Below are 26,103 nucleotides of genomic sequence, written 5' to 3'. Positions count from 1 at the left end.
TCAGGAGATCCAGTCGCTTCACCCCACTGATGCTGTTTAAGAGTCTATCCAAATCAGCTTAGCCTGATGAAAGCGACACAGTCAGAGGGAGAGACCAGAGTAGATTAGAAAAATAAATAAGTGAGAATTAACTCCATGGTGGAAATAAGCCCACTTGGATAGAGGCCTCAGTAGCGTAATGTTGGATCACAGCAAAGTACAAATCCCGACATAATGAGTTATTTAGGTTACGATAGTGAAATGTACATATGGGTGACAAATTAAATCAATGTAAGGGTTTTAGCTTCAGTTATTCTTGTCACTGATCCTCCAATCCAATATGCATTTGTTTCCACTTATTTCTTTTGTGTTTCCCTTTATTTTCTGTATCTCTACACCTCAGGGACAGTGGATATACAAAAAAGTCAGTACATTTATTCAAGTACTGTACTAAATTAAAGGAATACTTCAAACCCCAAATGATAATTTATATATCAGTTACTCAACCTGTGTTATGTTTAATTAATTAAAAAACTTTGTTTTTCGCCCATGCCTTCACGCCGAATGAAGACTCCAAAAACGTAGAAAGTTCTTGATGAATTAAAGTCATAGGGGTCCACGCTTAACAACAGCAAAACTATATCAAAGCACTCATTTGCAAACTCTCACACAACTCCTGCAGTATAATCCAAGTCTCATTTATCTAGTTGTATGATCAGCACCTAACAAGAGCTACCTTTACATGAGGTAGCTTCACTGAAAGTAAAATTTTTCTATGCTCTCTTCAAAGCCAGACTCCATTGACAAAAACAGTAATTTTACATCGCTGAACACGGGAGCTGCTGGTCTACTGCTGCCTCAGTCAGTTCATTTTCTTTGGATTTTTGTGTGACTTTGGTGAATCCGAACAAACCCTTTGAAACACCAAAGTCTTAAAATAACACAAACTCAGTAATTGATTGAGGCAGTGGTAGACCAGCAGCTCCTGTGTTCAGCGAGGTAAAATTACTGTTTTTGTCAATGGAGTCTGGTAATATAGATAGCAGAGAGAGCATAGATAAGTTTTGCTTTTTCAGGTTTTTCACCATGCAAAAAGGTGTTCTGAAATATTTTTTGCTGTAGTTAAACACAGTCGCTTATAACCTTAAACTATCAAGAATTTTCTCTGTTTTGGATACTGCGTTTACCATGGAGGTATGCAAGAATAAAGGCCTTTGCACACAGTCCTTTTTTTGTCCCCAAATTGTACCATCTAAAAATAAATTCAACTTCACATAATGTCAATCACGTTTGCACACTGAATCCAAAACTTTCGTTCGTCATTAAAATGTATTTCACAGGTTTGATTTTCTGCATTGTTCACATCTGTCAGAGCCTTTGGAGACATTTGACCAAGAATCAGTGAAGAAAATGTGGCGGCGGGACCCAACCACGACAAGAGAAAGAATCATTTCATTACTCAGATAGCTCACTTTCAACAGGTCATATTCAGTTGGATGATGATGAAGAGGAAGAGGATGTGGAGGACAGAGAGGGAGGACAGCTCCACCCTTTCATGTAACTTTGGTGCCAAATGAAAGACAGGGAGGGAGCGATGACAGCCAGATAGGTAACTCCAATGGAGAGAGGCCAAGGAGGAAATGTGTGTTTTCATTTTGTCACGTATTGCAAATTTTCCCAAGGAATAGAACAATAAAACGCATCGGAAATGTTGATTTGGGAGGTGAAGTATTCCTTTAACTCCCTTTCATATGTGCTTGTAATATACTTGAGTATTTTTTTATTTTATACTACTTTATACTTCTGCATTATTACATTTTAGAGGGGAATATTGACCTTTTCACTCCGCTACATTTAATTGGCAGCTGTAAAGAATATAATATAAGACATTTTTATAAAATACAATGCACTGTCAAATATTAAACCAGTGGTTCCCAGCCTTTTTGGCTTGTGACTCGTTACAAAAAAGCAGTGTATAGTTGGAACCTCTTAGCATATTTCAAAATCTATGTCGCAACTCATCAGATTGTTTCATTAAAATAACTGTTCAAGGCCAAAACAGCAAAAGATACAATTTTTCAGGAAGGAAGCAAAGATTCAATCCAAAGTCTGAAAGATGAACAAATATTTGTGTAGCAGAAGTTAGATTTTTTTCTTTCCAACCTCATTTATCATCATCGTCATTAATAATAAGAGGAAGTACAGGAGGATCATTCTGCAGCAATGCTCGGACCATTACTATTTCAAACTTCTTAAATTAAAAATATCTCAGAAATCCTGTGTCTCTCATCCACAGAGCACAACACCTGAGAAGGCATTAGGATGTTTATTCTGCATCAGCCAGGGCTCAAACTTACAACCTCAGTCACCAGGGGGGAGTCATGATGTTGCTGAGCTACCTGCCAAGTAAGAAGCCATAGATCAGCTTCCCACTATGACTTAAGCAGTCACCAGGGTTGCATATAAAGGCAGATTTAACCTTGTGTTAAAAAATGAAGTCGTCAAGGAAGAATTCTAAGAATTTGTGTTCTTCGTCTTGACCAGTGGTGGGCAGCCTTCACTATCAAGAGAGCAAAAAAATCTCTCTAAAGCCACAAAACATATTTGAGCCTTATGATTACTAAGAGGTCTTAATAAGCGTTTATCAATATGTTTTACCACAAGGTAACTATTTATGATTTTTTTGTTCTTTAACTATGCAGTGGTGGTGGTGATGGTGGTGAAAGTAAACAAATCAGTCTTGGCACTAATAATTCTCTATTTTCCTCAAACTACTTTTTTGGATTTGGAATCCATAGCTAACCAAGCTGGGAGACTTCATAGCCAACACTACTGAGGGTCAGCAAAATTCAAAGGAAAAGGTGCCAGGCCGTACATGAATCAAGCGCATTTTTGTTGTTATGCATGGGCTACACAGTTTTACAATTGAATAATGTAAGAAGAATTTCTTTAGGCCTACAACAAAGATAAATGAAAATTAAAATATTGAGAAAAAAAAACAAAAAAAGGTTAATTATTTCCACATTAGTATATTTTTTATATTAAAACCACCGAGAGCCACTTGAGAGGTGCTTAACAGCAGCATGTAGCTCCATAGCTACAGGTTGCCTACCCCTGATGTAGACTGTTTAGACACGTCTGTATATTTTTACGAAGACTGGTTTCTCCATTAAGTGACAAACTAATGTTTACAAATGCTCTTCTTTCCATTGACTGTGATACCTTTCATGAGGATAGAATTCAGAAAAGTCTCGAAAATTACACTACTTACAGTCAGGTCCGTAATTATTTGGACAATGATACAGTTGTCGTCATTTTGGCTCTGTACACCACCACAATGGGTTTTAAATGAAACAATGAATACCTGCTTAAAGTGCAGACTCTCAGCTTTCATTTAAGGCTTTTTTCAAAAATGTAGTATGAACCGTTGTAGGAATGACAACCATTTCTTCACACAGTCCCCCGACTTTAAGGGCTCATAAGTATTTGGACAAACTAACATAATCATCAATTAAACAGTCAGTTTTAATACTTGGTTGCAAATCCTTTACAGTCAATGACTGCCTGAAGTGTTGGACACATAGGCATCATCAGATGCTGGGTTTCTTCCCTGGTGATGCTCTGCCAGCCCTTTACTGCAGCCGTCTGCATTTCCTGCTTGTGTTTTGGGTGTTTTGCCCTCAGTTTTGGCTTCAGCAAGAGAAACGCATGCTCAATTGGATTCAGGTCAGATGATATGACTTGGCCATTGCAGAACATTCCACTTCTTTGCCTTAAAAATGTCTTTGGTTGCTTTTGCAGTATGCTTCAGGTGAATGTCCAACTGCACTGTGAAGCATCGTCCAATGAGTTTTGAAGCATTTGGTTGAATCTGAGCAGATAATGGTGCCCCAAACACTTCAGCTTTCATCCTGCTGCTCTTGTAAGCAAGACAAGACTTCACTAGAATAAATACAGAGGGTTTATCACAAGATGCAAACCATTGGTTAGCCTTAAAAATGGAAGGCCAGATTAGAGTTTGTCAAAAACCATCTAAAAAGCCTGTACAGTTGTGGAACAGCATACTATGGACAGATAAAACAAAGATCAACTACCAGAATGATGGGAAGAGAAGAGAAGGAAGAAGGGAAGGAACTGCTCATGATCCAACGCACACCACCTCATCAGTGAAGCATGGTGGAGGTATTGCTTTGTCATGGCCATGTATGGCTGCCAGTGGAACTGGTTCTCTTGTATTTATTGATGATGTGACTGCTGAGAAGAGCAGCAGGATGAAAGCTGAAGTGTTTGGGGCACCATTATCTGCTCAGATTCAACCAAATGCTTCAAAACTCATTGGACGATGCTTCACAGTGCAGTTGGACATTCACCTGAAGCATACTGCAAAAGCAACCAAAGACATTTTTAAGGCAAAGAAGTGGAATGTTCTGCAATGGCCAAGTCATATCATCTGACCTGAATCCAATTGAGCATGCGTTTCTCTCGCTGAAGCCAAAACTGAGGGCAAAACACCCAAAACACAAGCAGGAAGTGCAGACGGCTGCAGTAAAGGGCTGGCAGAGCATCACCAGGGAAGAAACCCAGCATCTGATGATGTCTATGTGTCCAACACTTCAGGCAGTCATTGACTGTAAAGGATTTGCAACCAAGTATTAAAACTGACTGTTTAATTGATGATTTTGTTAGTTTGTCCAAATACTTATGAGCCCTTAAAGTCGGGGGACTGTGTGAAGAAATGGTTGTCATTCCTACACGGTTCATACTACATTTTTGAAAAAAGCCTTAAATGAAAGCTGAGAGTCTGCACTTTAAGCAGGTATTCATTGTTTCATTTAAAACCCATTGTGGTGGTGTACAGAGCCAAAATGACGACAACTGTATCATTGTCCAAATAATTATGGACCTGACTGTATATCATCACATGACAATTTTGTCCTTTTTTCACACGCACATTCATACACTGCTATCATACAAGGTGCCACATACTACTCAGTTTTTTAATACATTCACATACCAATTGAAGCATCATCGGGAGCAATATGGGGTTCAGTATCTTGCTCAAGGATACTTCGACATGCAGACTGGAGGAGCTGGGGATCAAACCGCTGCTTCCAAATGGTGGATGACCCGCTCTACCTTTGAGCCACAGCTGCCCCAATTGGCCAATTCTTATTGGCCAAGAATTTGCAGTAGCTGTTTATACTAAAACATGCTGATGCACCGTGGGCTCAATTTTTGATCATTCAAAAATCTAGCTGGTTTGTTTGTGGAGGATAATCTGAAGATGCAGTGTAGCACATTGTGTCAATTTAGCGGGACGAAATTTTACAATTTTTGAGAAGAAAAAAAAAAACAAGTGATGGACTCAAATTCCTGCAGCTCAAGGCTTCTGAAAAGTTTTGCTTATTGGGTCTACATTGTGAAAGCTGCAAAGTAACAGCATGTATGAATTATTTAATATGAATCGTCAAATTTTTAAACTTCTGAAGGTTGCTGTAGCACCACCATCCCACTATCTTATAGAGCCGTGGTTCCCAACTGATGGGTCGCGGTCCAAAAGTGGGTTGCTGGTTGATTCTGAACGGACCACAAGTGACTTGCAAATGTGTCGAGTTTGTAAAAAACACACTTAATTTTGAAGTACAGTGAATTTCCTGTGCATAACTTTTATTACAAGTTTTATTACAAGTGCTGTTTCCTGCTGTAAAGTGAGTGAATAACGGACAGCTACTTGACAGAGACAGAAAACTAGCTTGACGACATGACCAAACTCAAGTATGATGCTGAACGTGGCCCTTGAACTAATGACTGAGGAAAAATCTGGACCCTGTGACTGGACCAGCTGGGAACCACTGTTGTAGAGGATACATAGACAAACATGTAATGGGGGAGAAAGAGGGAAGAAGAAAGATAACATTTGGCCCCTAATGATCCTTTTCCACCTATGTTGGTGGCATAAAAGGTAGACTAATTCACTTCACTAATACGTGCAATATCTGTATCCAGTATGCTGTGATGATGTTTTTATTTCAGACCTCTTTTAATTCCTCCCCTTAAATTCTCTAATGCAGTGCTTTTCCTCTAAATCTGGGATATAGCCCAAAGGCCGTTCCTGGGAAACTGGAGAAATTTGTATGCAAATCTATCGGCTGTGTTGGCAAGGTTTCCTGAATATCTGCAAAGTAAGTTGAATGAAAAAATGATAGTAGACATACAGGCTATTAGCCTAAAAACACCATGCAGTTTGGTAAATTAGCTTATGTAAGTGTCTGTAAAAGCATATTTGAGTTGTAATTGGAGCTCCCTAAATGCTGGTGAGCCACAAGTCACTTTTTTTCTGCTTTAATCCAGCTTTAGTATTCACCACTATTGCTGCTTCTCTGTTTTTACCAACTGTTGCTGAATTATGACACCAAACAGTCGACTGTGCGCGATTCATTAACTGATTAAACTGTTTGCTTTGCAAGACAGTTCTTTGTTCATTTCAAACTGGCTCCGATACAATAATTCCTCCTTCCAAACACTCCACACTGCACGACACTGAAAACATTTCCACATATCTGGAGGGGTTACAGGTGCCTGAGCGCAGCAACTCATATCAGGCAGTTTCTGTTTCCAAGACAGCACAGCCGCCTTCTATCATGATTATGTTGTGTGGAGTAGATAAAGCACTTTTGGCTCCCCTGCCTTGGCCTCAATGCAATGTATCCCGGAAATGCAAAGAGCAATTTACCAACATGTGAAATTCACATTTCGCCCAGAGGTAAAGCGAAGGAAGAGAGGCAACAAGCCAGCCGGGACCGCATCTGATTCTGTTTGACTGAGCACTCACACGCTAGGCCACTAATTGCCTGCGATTGATGGAGAAAAGCGCTAGAGGAAACGTTAAACTTGCAATGCATCATGGGAAGTTGACCTATGTCGATTAAGTCTTGTCTGTGCCTCCTGGCAGTGTTTTTTTTTTCCTGTGTAGGTGGGGGTTATCGGAATATCTGAGGCTTGTGTTGAGATTGTGTAAATGTGAGTGAGTGAATTTCTGCAAAAAATCCTTTGTGGCTCTCACAACAGAAAAACACACTCAGATCCATCAGAGTCAAGCAGGAATCAAAAGATTCTAAAATAATGACCTGGACTTGTGCCAGACCGTGTAAAGATTTTTTTTCTCCTTTTAAAGCCACTTTTTCAGCTCTAATGTCACAAGCTAAGGGTCATTTTAGAGGAGGATGAAGGGAATGAGATGTGTGTGTGCGAGCAATCGAGGGTTCACGCACCTTGTTGCTACAAATTAGCTCTCCCACTCACCTTGTTAAGTGTGTATTTTTTGAGAAAATACAAGGGAAAAAAAGAACACTGTCCGCCTTGTTAAGTCTGAGCACATCACCCACGAGGCAGCGGTGGGCATCTTCTGCGAGTAGCATCCTTCAGCGTGTGTGTTTGTGATTCTGAAACTGAGCGCGGTTGATGCGGCAGGAGAGGAAATGCAGGTGCTTGTGTTTACTTCCCTCCGGACCTCCCTCCTCCTTGTCTCCCTGCTTCCTCCCTCCCCCAGCACAGAGGAATGCAGATAAATATTGATCTAGAAAGCTTTAGGAAAAAACAATTTATGGCAACGGGAGGAAATTAAATAGTGTCAAAGTGGAAAAAAATGTACTGAGGAAGGGCAGAGTAATCCTTTAATTTAATTAGGTAAATTACAACAAAAAAATCCTTTCTAAGTCTGGTTTTTCTTTCTTTCTTCTGCCTGCTCTCTCCCTCTTTGCTCTCCCTCACTCCCGCTGGAAGGCTTTCCTGCGGTTGCTAAGCAACAGGGAAACAGTTTTTCTTTGGTTTTGCCAGCGGGTCCCGGAGGCTGGCAGGGAGAAGGGGGCACAGTGGAAGCACTGTGGAGTCTGCCAGCAGCCGAGTGCATGCCTACAGCTGGGTCGGGTGGCGGAGCAGCCTCCCCCATCCCCAGTCACAGCGCCCCTGGCAGGCACCTGGGGGTTATGGCAGAGTCAGTGATAGCAAGGCGAGCTCGCGAGGCACCCTGGCCCCCCCAGCAGTAAACACGAGGTTACGGCGGGGTCAAAGTGATGAGACGGCACAACTCCCAACCACGAGGGCTGTGTCAACAAGCCCCCTGGAGAATAAAGCTTGTTCTGTGCACTTTGTTTTCAGAGTCACAAGTTGCATCCAGTTGCACGGAGTTGCATAGAGTTGCACAACTTGCAAACTCTCATTCAAAATACAAAAAACATATTTGACAGAAAATAATTTCACTAAGGGGTTTTTGACAGGCAGTGGAGTAACTCACAATAGAAATCCTTTTTGCAATAAGTATGCTAATCAAAGCCTCTGCTGAAATGGATTCCACTGCTCTTTTATTATGTTGTTCTTTCACTCTTCAGGTGATTGACACATTGTAATCTTACTAATAAGCACCTCCACTGTCTGTTTCCTTCCTATTGTGTTAGTGTTACAATAAGCCAACTTGGCAGGTGCGCGTGTTTGCCGAGCGCTCAATATAGAAGCGGATCTCGGTTACCTGCTATTATCCTGAAATGCAGGCACTCCACATGCTGTGTCCTAACTGTCAGTCTCCACTAGCATCCCCCAGGGGTCAGCAGCCAATCAAACCTCGCATTACTCATCTCCACCCTCCCTTCTAACTAATCATCTTGCCTGTCTCTGGTCATCAGGATGTCTCTGGAGCTGCCGTTGCTTCAGAACCCTTTCCCTTGTTGCTGGACATTAAAATGCGCTTAAATTAGAGGTATTAATTTAATGTGCTCAATGAGAGTATGAAAGCATGAGCAGCAGCTTTATTGTGGGAAGCCAGTGAGGGATCATACTGTATGCTTGTTGCTGCACTAGTGACCCCTACAGGTTGGTTTTAGCACCTCTACAGCAGAAGCTGGGAGCTTTGGGGGTGATTATATGAATCTCTGCATGTTTTTACACCATTTATGTGATGCCTCTGGCCTCCATGTGACAGCAAGCGAATGTTGACACTGAGTCTACCACCAAAACTAAAAGAAGAGAGAAAACAATTCCCAAAAGAGAAAGAAAAAGCCACAGGGGAGAAAAAAAAGTCTGTGTCTGCTAACTGCTGCAAACGAAGCCTCCGTTCTACAAGCCAGTGTTGAACCATGTAAGCAGATCTGTTTCCCTACTTTTTTTTTTCTCCCCCCACTTTTAAATGTAGAGTTCTAATTATGCTTGTCAGTGGTGGTCGGTAAAATGTGTTAGTGTGGCATTTAACAGCTGTTGTATGTGTGTTCCTGAGTTTTTGTGTGTGTATAAGTAAGCTCTGGCTGCTGTTTGAGTGACTCAGATGAATATTGCACGGCCACATAGATGGAGATGGAGTTGTAGCAACAAGGGAATAAGTAGGGTTTTCGAAGAAATGCATGTATTATAGATGCTGCCAATGATGCTGTATGTGAAGATCGTGCTGCCAAATTGAGTGATAGGGCTGTCAGTTAAAAGGAGTTCTTCCTCAGCTTTCTTCCGTAGGGCTGTTATCTAGGGTTGCAAGAATATACTGATACACTTGAGTATTGCAGTAATGTTTTGGTATGCTGCATCAAATTCTCAAAAACAAGATGGCAGTGGTTCATTTTGTGTTGTGTTAAAATCCCTGACCATTAGATAGCAGTGTTGTAATTTATTTTCAGCCATTTGCCTCTTACACTCCAACGTAGCAGCATACTGCTAGTAGGGCTAACGGTGAACCACCAAGAATATTTTTGACTGGTTAAGCACGTTGGCCTATATTTTGCTACACTTCAGTTTACTGCACTGTGCACCACCCAGGTCTGGTTCGATCTAGCTAGCGACGCTGCTCATTTGGCAATTACAGCCAGTATTGCCGTCCTGACCCAACAGCATTACTGTGCAAACTAGTGATGGGCAAAGCAGTTCTTAAGATGTAACTGAATCACTAGAATTAGTTCATTAAAAAGATTCGTCCAACTCAGTCTGTCTCCGTTGCTGCTGCTGCTGCGTCTGCCCTGCATTGGTGAGTCTCATTACTGGCCAACCTAACATTTTAAGTTTGTTTATCTGGAAGCTAAGTCTGTTAAAACAATGGGGAGGTGTGTGATTGTGTTCATGTGGTTTGACTCCTGGCTACATTAGCCGTTAGCTTGGAGAAAACGGTCTCTATGAAAGTGTATCACTGAGAAGAAATGATTTGAATCACTCAGGGATCGCGATGACGTTGTTCAGCAAGTGATTCGTTCAGCGAGTTATTCGTTCACCAAGTGATTTGTCACGCGGTAGGCAGTCCCTCCCTGCACCCTGGCTGCCTTGTGACTAAGTGATTCATTGTTCACAGAGACCGAATCGGCAATTCCGCTCCCAGCCTGCACGCTCGCTGCTGAGCTCAACTGAGCTAAGAAATGAACAGAACCAATTCCGGAAATGATTCAGTTCAGTACTTTCACTAAACAGATTCGTGAACGACACAACACTAGTACAAACATGTTGGCCACCCTTCTGATCTACCCTCAAGTTGACCTGCAATTCTGAGCCGCCTCTTAGCATTGTTTACTATGTTATCACTGTTATGTTGTGTTTATATAGAACTTGCGTGCTTGCATTTGTGTTTGTGTGCAAAATTTCCATTTACAAGGTCATGAACACCTAAACAGAACACGATAAACATGACCCCATATAAACTGTCTTATCTCTGCTTGCACAGTGTCAGCCCGGCTAGTGGTGCTAACATAGCTACCAATGCTAAAGCATTTTGCGATTCAAAATGAAGCCGCTTAGTCACCAGGGCTACCTCGAGTAAGACCGGTAGGATAGCAACAACCATATCGTCACCATTCTAAGTAGTGATTGCCAAATGTTGCCGAAAGTTAGCTCCCACCTGATTTAATTGCAGTGCAGAGCAGGAGACTGGAGGGTGGGTAGTGGGCACTATGTTAGCAAAGCCAACAGAAAATAAAATTAAAGTAAGGACATTTACATCACAAAACATAAAAATTTCAGTGCTAAAGCTCACTGAGTCAATGGAGTGTTAGAAGAGGAAAGGCCTCATGCATTTCACGTCATTTAGATTTTTTTTCCTTAAAACTTTACCGGTTAATTAATGGTAATGGGTGTCAGGCTATTGAAAACACAACTAACTAAAACTGACATCCCTAATTGCTAGCATAAACACAAAGAGCACAGGCCTATGAAGAGAGGAAAGTCATTAAGGGTTGCATCGCTAGCATTTATAGTTTTCTAAAATTAGACTTGAAGAAATTGCAAAATTTTGCCTTGCTTACGGTGTCATCAAATATTGCAGTATATTGCATTGTAACCATAGACTGTGAAAATAATGGACGCAGCTAACATGATGTCACCCATTGATTTGTGGAATCCAGTTTTGAGGTCTCGACTTGGGCATTTCGGCCGTCGTGATCTTGTTTTTTGGAGCCAGCGTGACCATATTTCGCTCCTCCATAGCTCCACTATGGAGGAGCGAGGGGTGGATCTGACTGACAAGCCAAGAACACTATCTGGTGACAGCCTCTCTCTCAAAGTAGCCTGCCCTTAATTATGTGTAGCTTTAAGCCTTTATGAAATGTAAATAGGTGAGTTATATGAAAACTCAGCCTCAAGTGGCCATTTGAGGAACTGCAGTGTTTGGCCTTATCGTTTGGCTTCATTTTGCAGCTGCTTGATCGTGAGACTTGTACCATGAAATGTCTAGCCACATTCATGCCAAAACACAGCCCTAATATTATCTGTTTATGTGATAACACAGAGCTGTGTATCGTTGACCTTTAACTCTCAAGTTTTTTCTGAAGTTCTTTAGAGATGACCCCAAGATAAGGACATACACTATTCTAGAGATTTCCAATAAAAATATTGAAAAATTCAAAGTACTTGCCTTGGCCCCATCCATCAGCCTGACTTTACTGTTGAATTAATTTGCCTCATCAAGAGCATAACAGAGAGGTAATCAGCCTGTTTTTTAGTGACTTTTGAGAAGGTCAATTGATGCACGATGAGGCAGATAGTTGAGGTCTGCCATGTTCTTCAGCAGGGCACTCAGCACACTGGAGTTCTCTGTTTCCGCATATTATGTGTGTCTGAGTAAGGCACTCAGCCAAGGCCTATCAGCTTGAACCAATGCCAAGTTCTTTTTTTCTTCTTTTAGTTTTAGGTCTCCGAGGAATCCAATCACACCTGACGGAGTTTCCATATGAAGTCATTAACTTACGGGATGTAAAATCAAACACAGTTACAAATATACGTCATTTGGTTTTGAAAATATTGTTCTTAAAGGTATGATTGGCTCTACAAATGTCATGTTTGCCAGTATCATGGCCTCTCAAGACTTTTAAGAAAAAGCTGAGACTGTAATCAGAGGAGAAGTGTAATCAGTCTGTAATTGAGCTGACATTTTAATCACTTTGGACTGTATGTCCAAATCTTTCATTAGCTTGACATTTCAAAATGCAAATAACATACCCCGTGCACAGAAAATGAGAGGAATGCATTACCACCTTAAAGGAGTACCTCTCCCCCCAAATGACCATTTGTAAATGGCCAGTAGACATGATTTCCATTGTAACTGTTAATTGGTTAATTACTGAGAATATTTTCGACTGCTTATGCATGTTGGTGTATATCTTAATATTGCTTCTCTTCAGTTTAGCTTTAGTACTAGCACATTAAGAGCAAAGCTAATAAGGTATTCATGCTACCTACAGTGGGTGGCTTGCCTTAGTTGCTCGGTCACTACACACCACCCAAGTTCAGGTGGGAATTTGCTAGCAACGCCACTCATTCGGCAATTACAGCTGGTAAGGCCGTCCTGACCCATGGTGGCAGGAAGGTATTGCTCTGGATACTGTGCCCACCTTTTTGGTATCGCCAGCTTAATTTAGGCCACAAAACATCTTTAGCTTACTACCATTAGCATCGTTAGCAGTGATTGTACAAACAAATTTGTGACACAGCTAGTGATGATTAGGTGATCATGCTGCACCATTAGGTTGGCTATGTCTGAATATGTTTGTTGATCTTGAAGAAGGCTCAAAGGCCAAGTGTGCATCACTTGTTTTCTACAATCAAGTCATTGCCAATGATCAGCACCTCATTATAATTCTTGGTGTGCGTTACTTTTACATTTTAAGCATCGTTAGCAGTGTCAGCACAGATTACAGTGCTAACATACAATGCTAAAGGGGTGTGGTAAGCTGTTAAGCTGTTAACACAACAGGGCTACCTGGGACCGGAGGCCATGCTTCAGCAGCAACCAGTGGTGTAGTGGAGGGTACAGTATTCGCAGGTATACAGGGTATACCCACCTGGTTTTCGGGGCGTACCCACCTATCAGCCAAAAGGCTATTGGAATATATAGGAGAGTATACCCTTCCACTCCTCAGCAACCTACCCATCTTCCTAGTAGTACATTTACCTCATTGAATACCACTACTTCACCGGCAACAGCGTCGCTCCACCACCATCTGTCAAGATTACATTACCAACATTAATCAAATAAGTGTAGCCACTAGCTAGCTCCCACCAAATGCAGGTGGTGCAAAGTGCAGAGCAGCCAAAGCTAGCTAACAGTGGAGATTTGAGATTTGCCTCAAGCTAAAGCTCATTAAGGCAATGGAGCACTGAATTACAGGGAAGCTACAGGGAAAGCCCTTCTTGTATTTTTACGTCAATTTGTGTTTTATCTTAAAAAGTAATTAGGTGTCAGGCTTTCGAAAGCAAAATTAACTTAAACTGCCATTCCTAGTTGGGAGACAATGTGATCATATAATTTGTCTGGCATGTTATATCCTGAGAAGAACTGAATCTGGGTCTCACACTGCATATTAAATATACTCCTGTTTTTTATTTTCTCCATGCAGTCAATCAGAGAGGTGACTGGCTACGTGTTGGTGGCTCTCAACCAGTTCGACCAACTGCCGCTGGAGAACCTGCGGATCATCCGAGGCACCAAACTGTACGAGGGTCGCTACTCTCTGGCCATCTTTCTCAACTACAGGCGGGACGGGTACTACGGCCTGAGGCAGCTGGGCCTGCGGAACCTCACAGGTTAGAGAGATTGCATGAGCACTGGCATATTTAATGACATGCTGCATAATCAGTGTGACAGTGTAAAGCTTGCACTTTGTCCCTTTCACTGCCTCTCAGCAGGTAGATTAAGCAAATAAATCAGAATGAAAGACTTTTTTGATGCATCAGATCTCCCTTACTAGATGATTTATAGCATCTTTTGGTGTATTGGAAATCCATTTGCAGCACCCTGCAAAGTACATTGCTATTTCCTGCACAAAAATGCTTGTGTTTGACTTGTTTTTACACCCACATATACAGCTTTAATAGGGCCTTTTTAATTAAGTCGCAAAATTGGAACTCAACTTTTGAAGCAACGTATCTGCTACCCCAACAAATTAATCTTCTGTGTTGCTATATAGAGGGATCAAATGTCTGTGAAAAGTCCTGTTTTCCCATTAATTAAATTTTTGTTTACACACTGAAAAAGAGGCTTCTTTCACAGAGTAAGTTTTCAGAAGTGGTTGGGTTATGTCTTATGTAACAGCTGCTCTTTTTTGTTGTTGTTGTCATGTGACAGGGCATAAGCTGTAAGTGGATTACATTTGTAAAGGGTAGCTTTTGTCTGCATTAACGCTATCTTGGTATCAGACCTTTGAGTCATGACCTCGGCATCAGTCAATCTTTGCCATTTTGGCATTACTCAGTGGTGAGGTGACCCCCCAGCTCGAGTCAGAATAATAGCAGCAAACACTATTTTCTGTTACAGGCTTTAAATTCATCTTTTAAAGAACCAGCCTCACTGCCTTCCTGCTGAATCATACCTCCTCTCATTGCTACCTCCAAACAGCCAATTTCCTCATTAGCTGTATAAATCATACATGTAATTCTCACAGATTGAGCCGCTAAAAGGTTTGCTTTTTCAGGAGTCAGGTGTTGCCTTTTTGTCCCCGTCTTGGCAGCGGCATTCACATCGCTCTGGGTGAGAAACACAAGCCGTTGTAGGAGAAGCTCTGGCTGAGGGACAACTGTCACATACAATCTGAGGAAAAGCACTGAAGCTCAGTCGGGGTCACTCTTTCTTTCTTTCTTTTTTTTTTTTTTCTTTTACAGCATTTTCTTGCTCTATTTGAGGCCGTACTGTCTGGAGTGACAGGGAAGACAGTAAACAGAGAGAAGCTGTGATATGGGATGGAGGTCAGGAAAGCGTTCCAAGAAAAGATGGCGATATGAGACGATGTCAGCACTTGAGGGGATGTGAATGTGAAAGAACAAAAGTATTGCAGGAAAAGAAAGTATGTCGTCTCTATCTTTTGTCATATCCCTCCATTTTTTTTTTTCTCCTTTGGAAACTTACCATAAAGAACATGTTTGCTAGCTACTTGTAGACAAGACCAAGATGGACAGAGTGGAACGCCTTTTCAAGTCTCTGCATGGCATTTTCTTCTGTCATCTTGTCAGATTTTTGTGGAAATTTGTTGGATTTATTTATGGCAGGAAAAACAGGAAAAAGAGCGCCGTTCTTCCAGCACAAATGGAGCTAAATCTCTTAGAGCATCTTACAATGGCCAATGGAAAAAATCATGTCCAACACGTACAGTATGTCCTCTAAAGTACAGCCAAAGAACAAATGCACAATAAGCTGCCAGTCCTCCAGACAATTTGTTCATACCAAGATGTCAGAAGTAATTTGTTAGCCTTCGATTATCTAAAAATGTAAAAACAATTACATGTAGCCCCTTTATGATTAGTCTAGCAGAGAGTGCCAGAGCATGAGACAAGGAAAGGGTAACAAACTGGGCCCAGGTCCACCGTGGACTGACCACGTGGTATGTGCCCTAAACTGCCAAGCTACCGGGACGCCTCTGCTGTATCCCCCCCTTTGTTATATTTTGCCCGAGGCTTCTTCTCTGGCATCGATCTGCCCGCTTTACACTGCTCTCCTGTGGGCATTGCAGTTCATCCTACATCCATCCTGCGTTCCTCCTGCAGGCAATTCTGTCTCAAATGTTTCACAGAGGAACCAAATTAATTTTAGTGTAAAACAGAAGTCATGTGTCTTGCAGTCCTTGACCACCCTTTGTAAACTTTTTAGGGACTAAAATCGAGCATGATAAAATCTCAAGCGTCCATACACTGAGTTAAAACCGTCAGTGTTTTTGAGAAAGTTGGACAGCACAGATTCATCCTGGGCTCTTACGCCATTGACTTTGGCGTAGTGTTTTTGTGATTGATGGTGGGGGATCAAACTGTGATCCATATTAAAGCACATGACAGATTTAGTGTAATAAGCAGCATTTTATGGAGTCTGAACACGGTGATAAAGGACTCCTGAGAATTTTAAGGGCATGCTGACACCCTAAGCTGGTAAAGCAGGAGGGCGCCTTCCATTCTGACCACCCTTACAAAGAAAGAGAGGCCTAAGTGGACCTTTATCCCTGTCTGACTCATGATAGATGCCTCATGGTGTTCTTGTCTGTTTTTCTTTTTTCCCTTCAACCATAGATGTCTCATGACTGTCTCTGTCATCCCTCAAACTGCACTAATGAATGTTTTTTCTTTCTTTCTGCAAACCAAAGACTGATGGTAGAGTACAAATAACTTGGACTGAAAGGATCATAAACAAAGTATGCACAGGCCCTTTTGACTTGTTTGTGTCTTGTTTTAGTTTTTCTACAATTTATTTCATGAAAGAGCTTTCTTCTGGGAGAAAATGATGCATGGTCAGTGTTGTTCATAAGCTCCCAGCAATGAGGCAATGATGCAGTTAGTGGACAAATGTTTCTGTACTCTTTTCTGCATTTGATATGGAATCAGCAACCAGCTGAAGTCTGGCCAACATTCACTTATTTTTGTGAGAAGATGACGATGTTTTTATGACTAGACGCCAGGGACAGCCTTTGCTGGAGGCATTATGTTGCCTGTGCCATTCTCATGTGATATCTCAATAATGCTCAGAGGGAATTTGCTCAAATTAAGCACAAACATCCACTTGGACACAGTGATAAACTGATTAGATCTGGTGATCAGAGGTCAAGGTCATTGTGGCCCTGTGTCCTTCTCATTCTTGTGAATGTGATATCTCAGGGCCACTCAAGGGAATCTCTTCAAATTTGGCACAAACCTCCACTTGGACTCAACAATAAACTGATTAGATCTGGTGACCAAAGGTCAAGGTTACTGTGGCCTTATATTGTTCTCATTCTTGTGAATGCAATATCTTAGATACACCTCGAGGGAATCTCTTCAAATTTGGCACAAACGTCCTCTTGATCTCAACGATAGACCAATTTGGTCTGGTGATTAAAAGGTTAAGGTCACTGTGGCTTTGTATCCTTTTCATTCTCGTGAATGCAATATCTCAGGTATGCCTAGAAGGAACCTCTTCAAATTTGGCACAAATGTCCACTTGGACCCAAGGATGAACTGATTAGATTTTGTTGGTTTGGTTCCTATGACCTCAAGTCCACCTTATTCTTGTGAATGCAATATCTCAGGTATGCTGCAAGGAAATCTCTTCAAATTTGGCACAAATGTCCACCTGGACCCAATGATGAACTGATTAGATCTGGTGATCAAAGGTCAAGATCATTGTGGCCCCTGTGTCCTTCTCATTCTTGTGAATATGATATCTCAGAACTACTTAATGGAATCTCTTCAAATTTGGCACAAACGTCAACTTGAACCCACAGATGAACTGATTAGATTTTGGTGGTTAAGATCCCTATGACCTGAAGCCCACATCATCTACGTGAATGCAGTATCTTAGGAACACTTTGAGAGAATGTTGTTACACCTCACAAAACGTGTTTTTGGTCATACCTAAAGAATTTATTTGCGAATTATGACAAAATATCACACAAATGTCTAACGGGATAAAATGATGACGTGATGAGAGTTTATTTCCAAAAGGTCAAACTTAACTTAACTTTAATGTGACAGCATAATGGACAGAAGGGGGTACAAACTGTGCTGATTGTATAGATCTTCTGTGCTGCCTGGTTGAAGATGTGTGTGGAGCATCGACATTTTAGAATTTGTAGCTTCTTTGTCTCAACATCCATATTTGAAGAATTGTCTACTGTCATATATAAGTCTGGACGGACATGGATGTAAACTGTGACTTGACTGGTTAGCAGAGGCATACAACTGTGAGGCATTAATTCTAGTCTTCCTTAGATAAAGAATAACCAACTGGCTGAAGTCCAGCCAACATTCACTAAATTTTGTGAAGAGATGCAGATGTTTTTTATATGTAACTGGAAAGGCACAGTGCAGAATATAAGTGAGGTATCTTCAAAATATCCTTTCTGGGTGCAGAAAGGTAGTCCTTGCATTATTTATGTCCACAATGCATAATCTACATCCACATCTCAGAATTTGTTATTTTCCTGAAACTTTTGCAGACTGTGTTGATCCTCAGAGGTTGAATTTACCTCTGCGTCTCTGCTGCGACTCTCCACCGGCCCCCTTGTCTGTCTGGCCACACATCTCATGTTTCAGCACATCCTCAGGACGGGTCTTTGCCCATATCATCTGAACCCAGTGCACCCCAATGCTGCAATTAAGCCAAATCCAACCATGCATATGGATCAGTGCTGTTCCTCTGGATTCCCTCCACTCCTCTGCCTGGTCGTGAATTCTCTCTTTTAAATAAGCTCAAAATTAGCCCGGCAGATTATTCTCCCTGCCCAACAATGATAAGGAAGCTACCGTGCACATTTGCTTAGATTCATTGTGTGATGAAAAGTACTTATTTGTAATTAATTTTGCAGCCTACCACCATATCTGGAGGGGATGTACGTGCCCGAGTGAGAACATATTCAGCATTCCTCGCTGCACACAATACATTAAACAACAGCTTCACTGCTGCTTTATCCCTCAGTGGATTCACCACACAGTGGGAGTTCACAGAAAGCACGGAATTCAATTTGGCTTGGGAGTCAGTATGCATACAGCTGTGCAGGCTGGTATAGTAGCGAGGATATATAGTAATCTGTGTTAAAGAAACTCCCCTGATATCGACTTGTTCGGCCTCGCCCCCATGAAGCACCTGCAGCTTCTTGTAAGCCTTAATAACCTATACACAACACATGAACTGTGTGCATACATATAGCATGGCTCACTAGACACTGCAGTGCTAATTACCCCGTACTGCACAGCAGTGGTGATAATATCCACCATAAGACTCTCAGAGCTGATGAGGTGCATGTATGAAATGGTTTTCCCCTTCTTTCTTTGCTTAACTTTTGCTTTGTTTGTGAGCTTTTTTTGTTAATTTTTTTCCTACCCTGTGAAATTGCCCATTTGGATGAGGGCCAAATGGCTCAGTGTGCCCCAAAGAGAGCTCTGACTCCAACTTCCCATCTGGCAGCAATGCCCCCCCACGCTCGTGTGCAGAAAGCAAAGCACCAGTTCTGCCATCCCACTTTTTCCCCCCTATAACCTCTCTGCCTCTCTCACCTGTTTTGCTTTCCTTAATGCTCACTGGGACTGTAGCGACACAACCTGGCAGCGACCCAAACATCCCCTAATTTAAAGCTAATAATTTACTGCTGCTGTCTCGCTAATTGCAGCATTTTCTGTGAGTATTTTGAATGCATTTAGGCCAAATTACCAACAGCAGTTGCTGCTGAGATGAATTGATTAATAGACTTCATTATAATTAACCCCATGCGCATCTTCATTTTAGAGCATGACTATTGATTTAGCGGCTCACAAGCATTCTGAGCAGCTTCTCATTTTCACAGACACCGTGCTCAGCAAAATCAGCAAAACAAATGGAGATTTTTCTTCATGTCAAGGCATGTAGATATTTAGACAGACAATTCAATATAGTTTTATTAAGCTGCACCAATTGCCTCAAGTAAATTTTATGGGAATCAGAAATGTGAAAAAAGTTTGATGTTCCTCAGCTACTTTTTTTTCTAAAGTGTTAGTTTCAGAAGTGTCATAAAGGCTGTATTTGATCTGTACAGTAAATCCCCTCAGTGGAGAGTATAAAGATCCAGCACATCAAAGATATTATACCCTCTGCTTATTTGAAAAAAAAGGGCACACACCTAAAAGGAGAATCTTACAGCACTGCAGCTCACATGAAGACAGCTGACTGATGTTGCCTTTTTATGCATCCATGCTCGCCTCCATTTTCAACTTTTTTCCACCTCACATTCAACTCAAATCGGCACTTAAGAGGGATCTGGCCATATTTATATATATTTCACTGTCAGGGTCTGAGAAAAAACTCACTGTACAAAAGATACAGAGGGAATAAGGAACCATGATAATTGTGTGTGGAATTTGTATGAAAAAAACCCTACTTCCAAAGCCTCTTTATTTAACATAAAGCTTGTGGTGTGATCTCCAAAAAGTGGTGTAATTACAGAAAGATCAAATAGAGCCAAAGCGGCTAATGCTAATACCCACTCTCGCTCCGGACTGTTATGAGGAAGAGGGAGAGTAGAGGGATGGGGCCCATTAATAATGAATTCAGTGTCATCATTAAGGCGCCAAATGATTAAAACATATCTCCCAGCTTCAAACGCTGCTTTTCTACCCCAGAAAATGCTGCAGTCATGGATGTGCGGAGCGAGCGAGCCCTTCAGTCTGCTTGTGAAATAAAGTTTTGCTTTTTTTCTTTCATCTTTACCCCCCTTTTTTGGGGGGGAGTGTTGAAACACCAAAGCACCAGCATCCCCTTTTGAAAACAAAAAAACACTCCAGTGTTATGTAATGTAATGCAACCCATAGATCTCCACAGACATTTTTTTAGATATGAACTTTGATGCTAAGCCAGGTTGGAAATCATCTTTGTTGCACATTTCTCAGTACTCCCAGTTGTGTGCCCAGCCAACAGAACCACAATAACCTGCTGCCTGTTGTTGCTCTTCTGAAGAAAAGACAAGACAACACAGCGAGACACATCTCGTTAAAGAAAGGTGACATTCATTGACATGCAGACGCACGATAGGATGCCTTGTCTGACTCCATGGTTTATTTTCTCATCTCTTTATTTCCAATTTCCCATTTTTTTTACACACTCGTGCACCCAGAAGTCATTGTAATGCCGTGCCCATGCTCAGTTACATCAGTGTTGTGCTGTCAGCACTGTGCTGCCGTCGGTGGTTTTTGTTTAAATCGTTTGACGAGAAGACCCAGGGGGCATCGGGTTTGTCTCCATTAGTGGCTGTGGCATGTCTGGAAGGAGGGCAAAATGATCTCTAATGGAATGGTAATAGTCCCCCAGGGCAGTGTGTCTACTGCCCTGTGCACCGTTCTTTGATGCTAGGGTTCACTTCCACTGGCTGACACAAGCTGACCCTGGTTAACTGAGCTACCTACACACCTGAAATACCCTGCAGTGCACAATAATGGCCCTGACTCCATAATACTGTGTAACATAGCAAATGAAAAACCTCCTCCTGACCGTCCTCTCTTGTCCAACTTCCCAATTCTGTGTTAAATGTCCCATAATGTCTTTAGGGAGTTATCATGGGGTAGCTGGGAAGCAGAGGGTGACATGGAAGTGGATTTTCACTCCTGTCCCATACCGCTCCCACAAAACAACTCCTGTGCCATGCCAATCCCATGACCTGCCTTGCCCCAGTCATGGAAGAATGACTAGTGTCTATTCATAGTAGAACTGCATATTTATACATAAAAAAAAATAAGCATAACTATAAAGCATAATATCCAAAGTAATTCCCAACATAACAGCTGAAACATCTATATAGTACATATTTGTTATGTTGTGTTTTTATTTCTCCGTCCTGGCGTTTTGTATTTAAGTTGTCCATCCATCCATATGTGTACGTAGGCACGTCCCATTTCATTAGTGCAATGACTTAAGGACGCCTTGAGGGAGTTTCTTCAAATTTGGCACAAACATCCCCTTGGACTCAACGATAAACTGATTAGATTTTAGTGGTGAAACGTTAGAGTTCAAGATCAATGTGACCGCACTATCTCACAAATACCCTGAGGAATTTTTTTCATATTTGGCACAAACATTTAGACTCAACAATGAACTGATTAGATTTTGGTGGTCAAAGGTAAGGTCACTGTGACCTTGCATCCATCTTTGTTTGGCATAAAACACTTTTCTGGCCTTTACTCAACATCGTATCTCAGGAACAGAAGAGGAAACCTTTGATCAGATGCTGAGTAGGTAACAATAATCTTGGGTATCCATCTTGAAAGTGTGTTGATTGTATCAATCCTCTGTGCTGCCGGGGACAAGATGTGTGTAAAGCATCCACGTCTTCACAGACATGGTGTGAACTGTAACTGGCAGTAGTTCTAGTTTATAGTATATTTTTTCATATTTTTGTTGTATTTTTTTTTTTTTGAAAACCTACTTGGTAGTAAAACTTATCCTGATTCTAGCGCTTAGTCTGTTAGCTGGATGCTAACACGTAATGGGAATTACCATTAACTCACTAAGTGAAATTAGCATAGCAATCACAATAATATTGTCTTAACAGATAACCAATTTTAATTCACATGCTTAATATAAAACAACCTGCGTGCTCATGCTGCAGGCATATATTTCCAATGCCCTATATACATGAACTAATAGTTGTTTTTTCCTGTCTCATCCCAGATATGTGATGAATAGTGAAATTTACTCCCATCCCACAGGAATCCCACGAGAATCCCATGATCCACAAAAAGAAGTTTACCAGTAATGTCTTAAGTAATTGTGAGGCATAGTTCAGCAGTTCTAACAATGTCAACAACTTAAGTTGATTTCCCAAGATAAGTTCAGTCAGGCAGCACAAAGTGAGTCATCACTCCCAACAAGCGTATACCAAACTCAGCAGAGATTGGAGAGTGATGATGATAAAGAACTCCCCATGCTGGATGGATAGCAGGGATAGAGAGTGGGGCAGCACTCAGACTGTCTCCCTGGAATAGCTCAAAGCCTATGATTTCATCTTATTATACTCCAAACCACATCCTATAAGGTTTACGGGTGAGGGCCAGGAGGTCAGGATATGGAAGCAAAAGGAATTGGCAGGGGGAGCAAAAGTTGTGCGAACTAATTTCAGGACAAGGAGTCTCAGCCTAGGTAGCATCAAGTGGCCAAATGAAGCATTTAACTGCAGTGTTGTGGAACATTTGCGCTCAAATATTTGGTAAATAAATTCATGAATATGTCATTTAAGTACAAAAGTGAAACAAAAGCCAAAAAACCAAAAAGTTAAAGTCACTAAAAACATATAAAATATAGGCAGTCACTGACTGAATGTAATAATTTCACTGTGAAAAGTTGCCATTGTCTTGTGCAGCCTCCTGCCTAATCCACTTCAAACTCCCTGATTCTGTTTAGAGTGAAAGTGGTGGGTGGTAAAGCTGAATGAGTCAGCATATCCACTTAACAGTCCTTGGAAATCCCACCTAATCAAACCAAATAGCCATGACTTCATCAAACTTGCTCATTAGAGCTGAATTCATTTTTCGGGAATATTACTTGTGACTGGAGTCTGGTGTTCCCACTTTTTAAATGTTCTGCACCACAAGCTTTAAGCACTTAGAGACAGCAAAAACTAAACTTGTGTAATTGAGGACAAAACCCAACCAGCCTCTGATGTAGAGGTGGGACCAAACGTGGATACGGGGAATATATTGTATTTCTTCCTCTTGCCATATGTTATCAACCATTATCTGATATTTTAATTAAAACATGTTGGCACTCTTAACAGGTTCCCCTGCAAGTTTGACTCACCAGGGTTAAAGTGATGACTCCTCATGGCGGCACTTATCATATAAATGAGGGTAGAGTCAACAGAAGTTAAGTAACTCCTAGTGAAGAAGAAACTCCCAGAGGGAACAGACGGACAGTGTGACAGCATTAGTAGGCATAGTTGTCGCTGGAGCTGCTTATGGGATCCACCCACCAGCTACATGACTCGCCAAAAATACCTGGAAGTGGAGGAAAGAAAGTTAAGAGTTAGCGTTTAGCATCTAAGAAGTGTTAGGTTAAAAGATAGGCCGTTAGGAAAAGGCTAAGAGTCACATCTCGTTACTTAGATTAATCTAATCTTCATGTGTAAGAACTATAATAACTGTTGCATTGGGGGTTCGTCTCTTAGTGGTGGTGGCCTTGGTTTCAACAAATCAGAGAGGCACTGTCATCTTTAAAAATCTAAACTCTATGCCAACTTCAGCTTTTACAACACAGATTGGACACACTAAATTGCTAAAAGCTATGCAATATGCAAGAACTGTGTCATGAAAGTAAATTGCAAGGCAACACAACAAATATGCATAGCCACCTGATCTGCCATGACCCTGATCTTGTTGTGGAGAAAACTACCAAGGCTACTACACCTGTAAGTTCACTATAATGAATATGCATTACATACTGTTAGAAATCCAAGGGGCCCGTTTGCGGGCCCTCCTAAGTTGATTTTTGATGATTATGATAAGTGGTTTACTCATACAACTCCTTGCGCAGCTATTAATGCTGACCATTTTAAGATGCAACCACCACAGCAGGCTCAATAAATGCTTCTTTCAAACAAATAACAAACAGATAAACAGTTAAAACTTACCTACGAAGCCTTATCTTAATCCACAGATCCATATTATCCAGATCTATATTATCCAGACCGAAGTCCAACAAAAATATTTTAGTCCAAACACATTATTACATTCAGATATCCACAAACTGCCGTTGCTTTGTTTCAAACATTCAGATTTCTCTACTTAATATCTATAATATCAGTACATTGTTATACCCTCTTTTTTGAAAAGTACCTGAACAAAACCTTAGAAAAACATGTCTGTGAAATTGCTATATACTTCAAATTTGGTCTATGTGAGGCTTCATGCTATGGTCCCATTGTGTTTCCCAGCTAATACCTCCCAGTTCTAGTCATCTTCTACATCTTGTATAACTCGATGACACATATTACAAATGATTGTGTTGCCATTAATCAAATATCGCAGAATCACTGTATCGTGATGCCATTGTTATCGAGGGCAACATATCTTGATAGTATCATACTCTGTGATTCCCACCTTACTCTGGTGAGTGACAGGACATCACTGGACATCACTTTTCTCTTGATTGAAGTTCCTTGACAGATTGGAAGAATTGGATGACCACAGGGGGTTCTGAAACCTCCCTTAAAACCAATTTTAAAACTCCCAAACTGCACTGTCATCAAGCTAAAAACAAGGCTGTTTTTGGTTGACATTCTGATGATGGCAGGTTTTCCTTTGACAGTAATTACATTCAAAGCGCCTGCTTGTTTGTCTCGCCACGAGGCACATGCTACCCTCCTGACATTGCAACATATTTGTATGCTTTGGGCTCTCTGGAGAAATGAATAGTGTACGCTTAGTGTGTGTGCAATTTTTGTCTGCATTCTCTCCCAGGCGTCTGCAAGCTGCTTGACTTTGGCGAGTTGTTAATGACATTTTTGGGGTCCATTATTTTTTTTTTTTAAGTGCCCCGCCTCGGTCCAAGCCCCTCTTGAGATCTGTTGCATAACTTCCGCTCCAAACTGCAAATCCATTAGAGTGTTGAGCACAGCCAATCATTATCACTGATTCACATGTCTGTCCACTGCAGCGGTAGAAGAAGTCAGAGGCTGAGGTGGAGTTGAGAGAAGGGAGGAGTGGAGCTGGACTAGCTCACAAAACCTCACACTAAATATACTGTAGAAGCAGATGGAAGCAATTTACTGGTCATAGTTGATTTGCTGGTGTGTATGTGTGCGTGTCCGTGTCGGTGTGTCCCAAATTACCCAAGTGGAGGGATGAGTGCTGCAGCTCTGTGCCAGTAAATGACAAATTGCCCATTTAGCCCATTGTAGGTGTCAATTTTAATGTAGAGGGTTAACTCTGGTTCCGACACTTCTTAAGCATTTTGCTCCATGAAAATATGCAATGAGTCCAATTTGAATTACAAAGTGCATGTCAGACGAGCAGTGTTTGTGTGTGTATATGCGTTTGCACTGCAGGTGTTCATTCACACACACATTAACGCTCTAAAGGAACCTGTTTTGGTTTTTTTTTTGGTTCCTGACTCAAGAGTGGACATTTAATAATAGCCCACAATTCAAGTTATGTGCTCAGCTTCTCAGCAGTTTTACTGTCTTGATGGCTCCCCTATGA

The 26,103-nt window shown here is 41.3% G+C and overlaps 1 protein-coding gene across 5 annotated transcripts in view; it reads left to right on the top strand.

Annotated features, from left to right (window-relative positions):
- Positions 1-26,103, top strand: part of LOC117249751 (receptor tyrosine-protein kinase erbB-4) — a 442,892-nt gene that overhangs the window by 250,421 nt on the left and 166,368 nt on the right. For all 5 annotated transcript variants that reach the window (XM_078165992.1, XM_033615451.2, XM_078165991.1 and 2 more), the window contains exon 3: positions 13,830-14,016. In XM_078165992.1, the coding sequence (XP_078022118.1) occupies positions 13,830-14,016 (187 nt within the window). The remainder of the gene's footprint in view (positions 1-13,829; positions 14,017-26,103) is intronic.

Source organism: Epinephelus lanceolatus, chromosome 24 (genome assembly GCF_041903045.1).
Source record: "Epinephelus lanceolatus isolate andai-2023 chromosome 24, ASM4190304v1, whole genome shotgun sequence".
NCBI classification, from domain to species: domain Eukaryota; kingdom Metazoa; phylum Chordata; class Actinopteri; order Perciformes; family Serranidae; genus Epinephelus; species Epinephelus lanceolatus.
The sequence above is the reverse complement of the archived record's forward strand: the minus strand, read 5'-3'. Positions and strand labels throughout refer to the sequence as shown.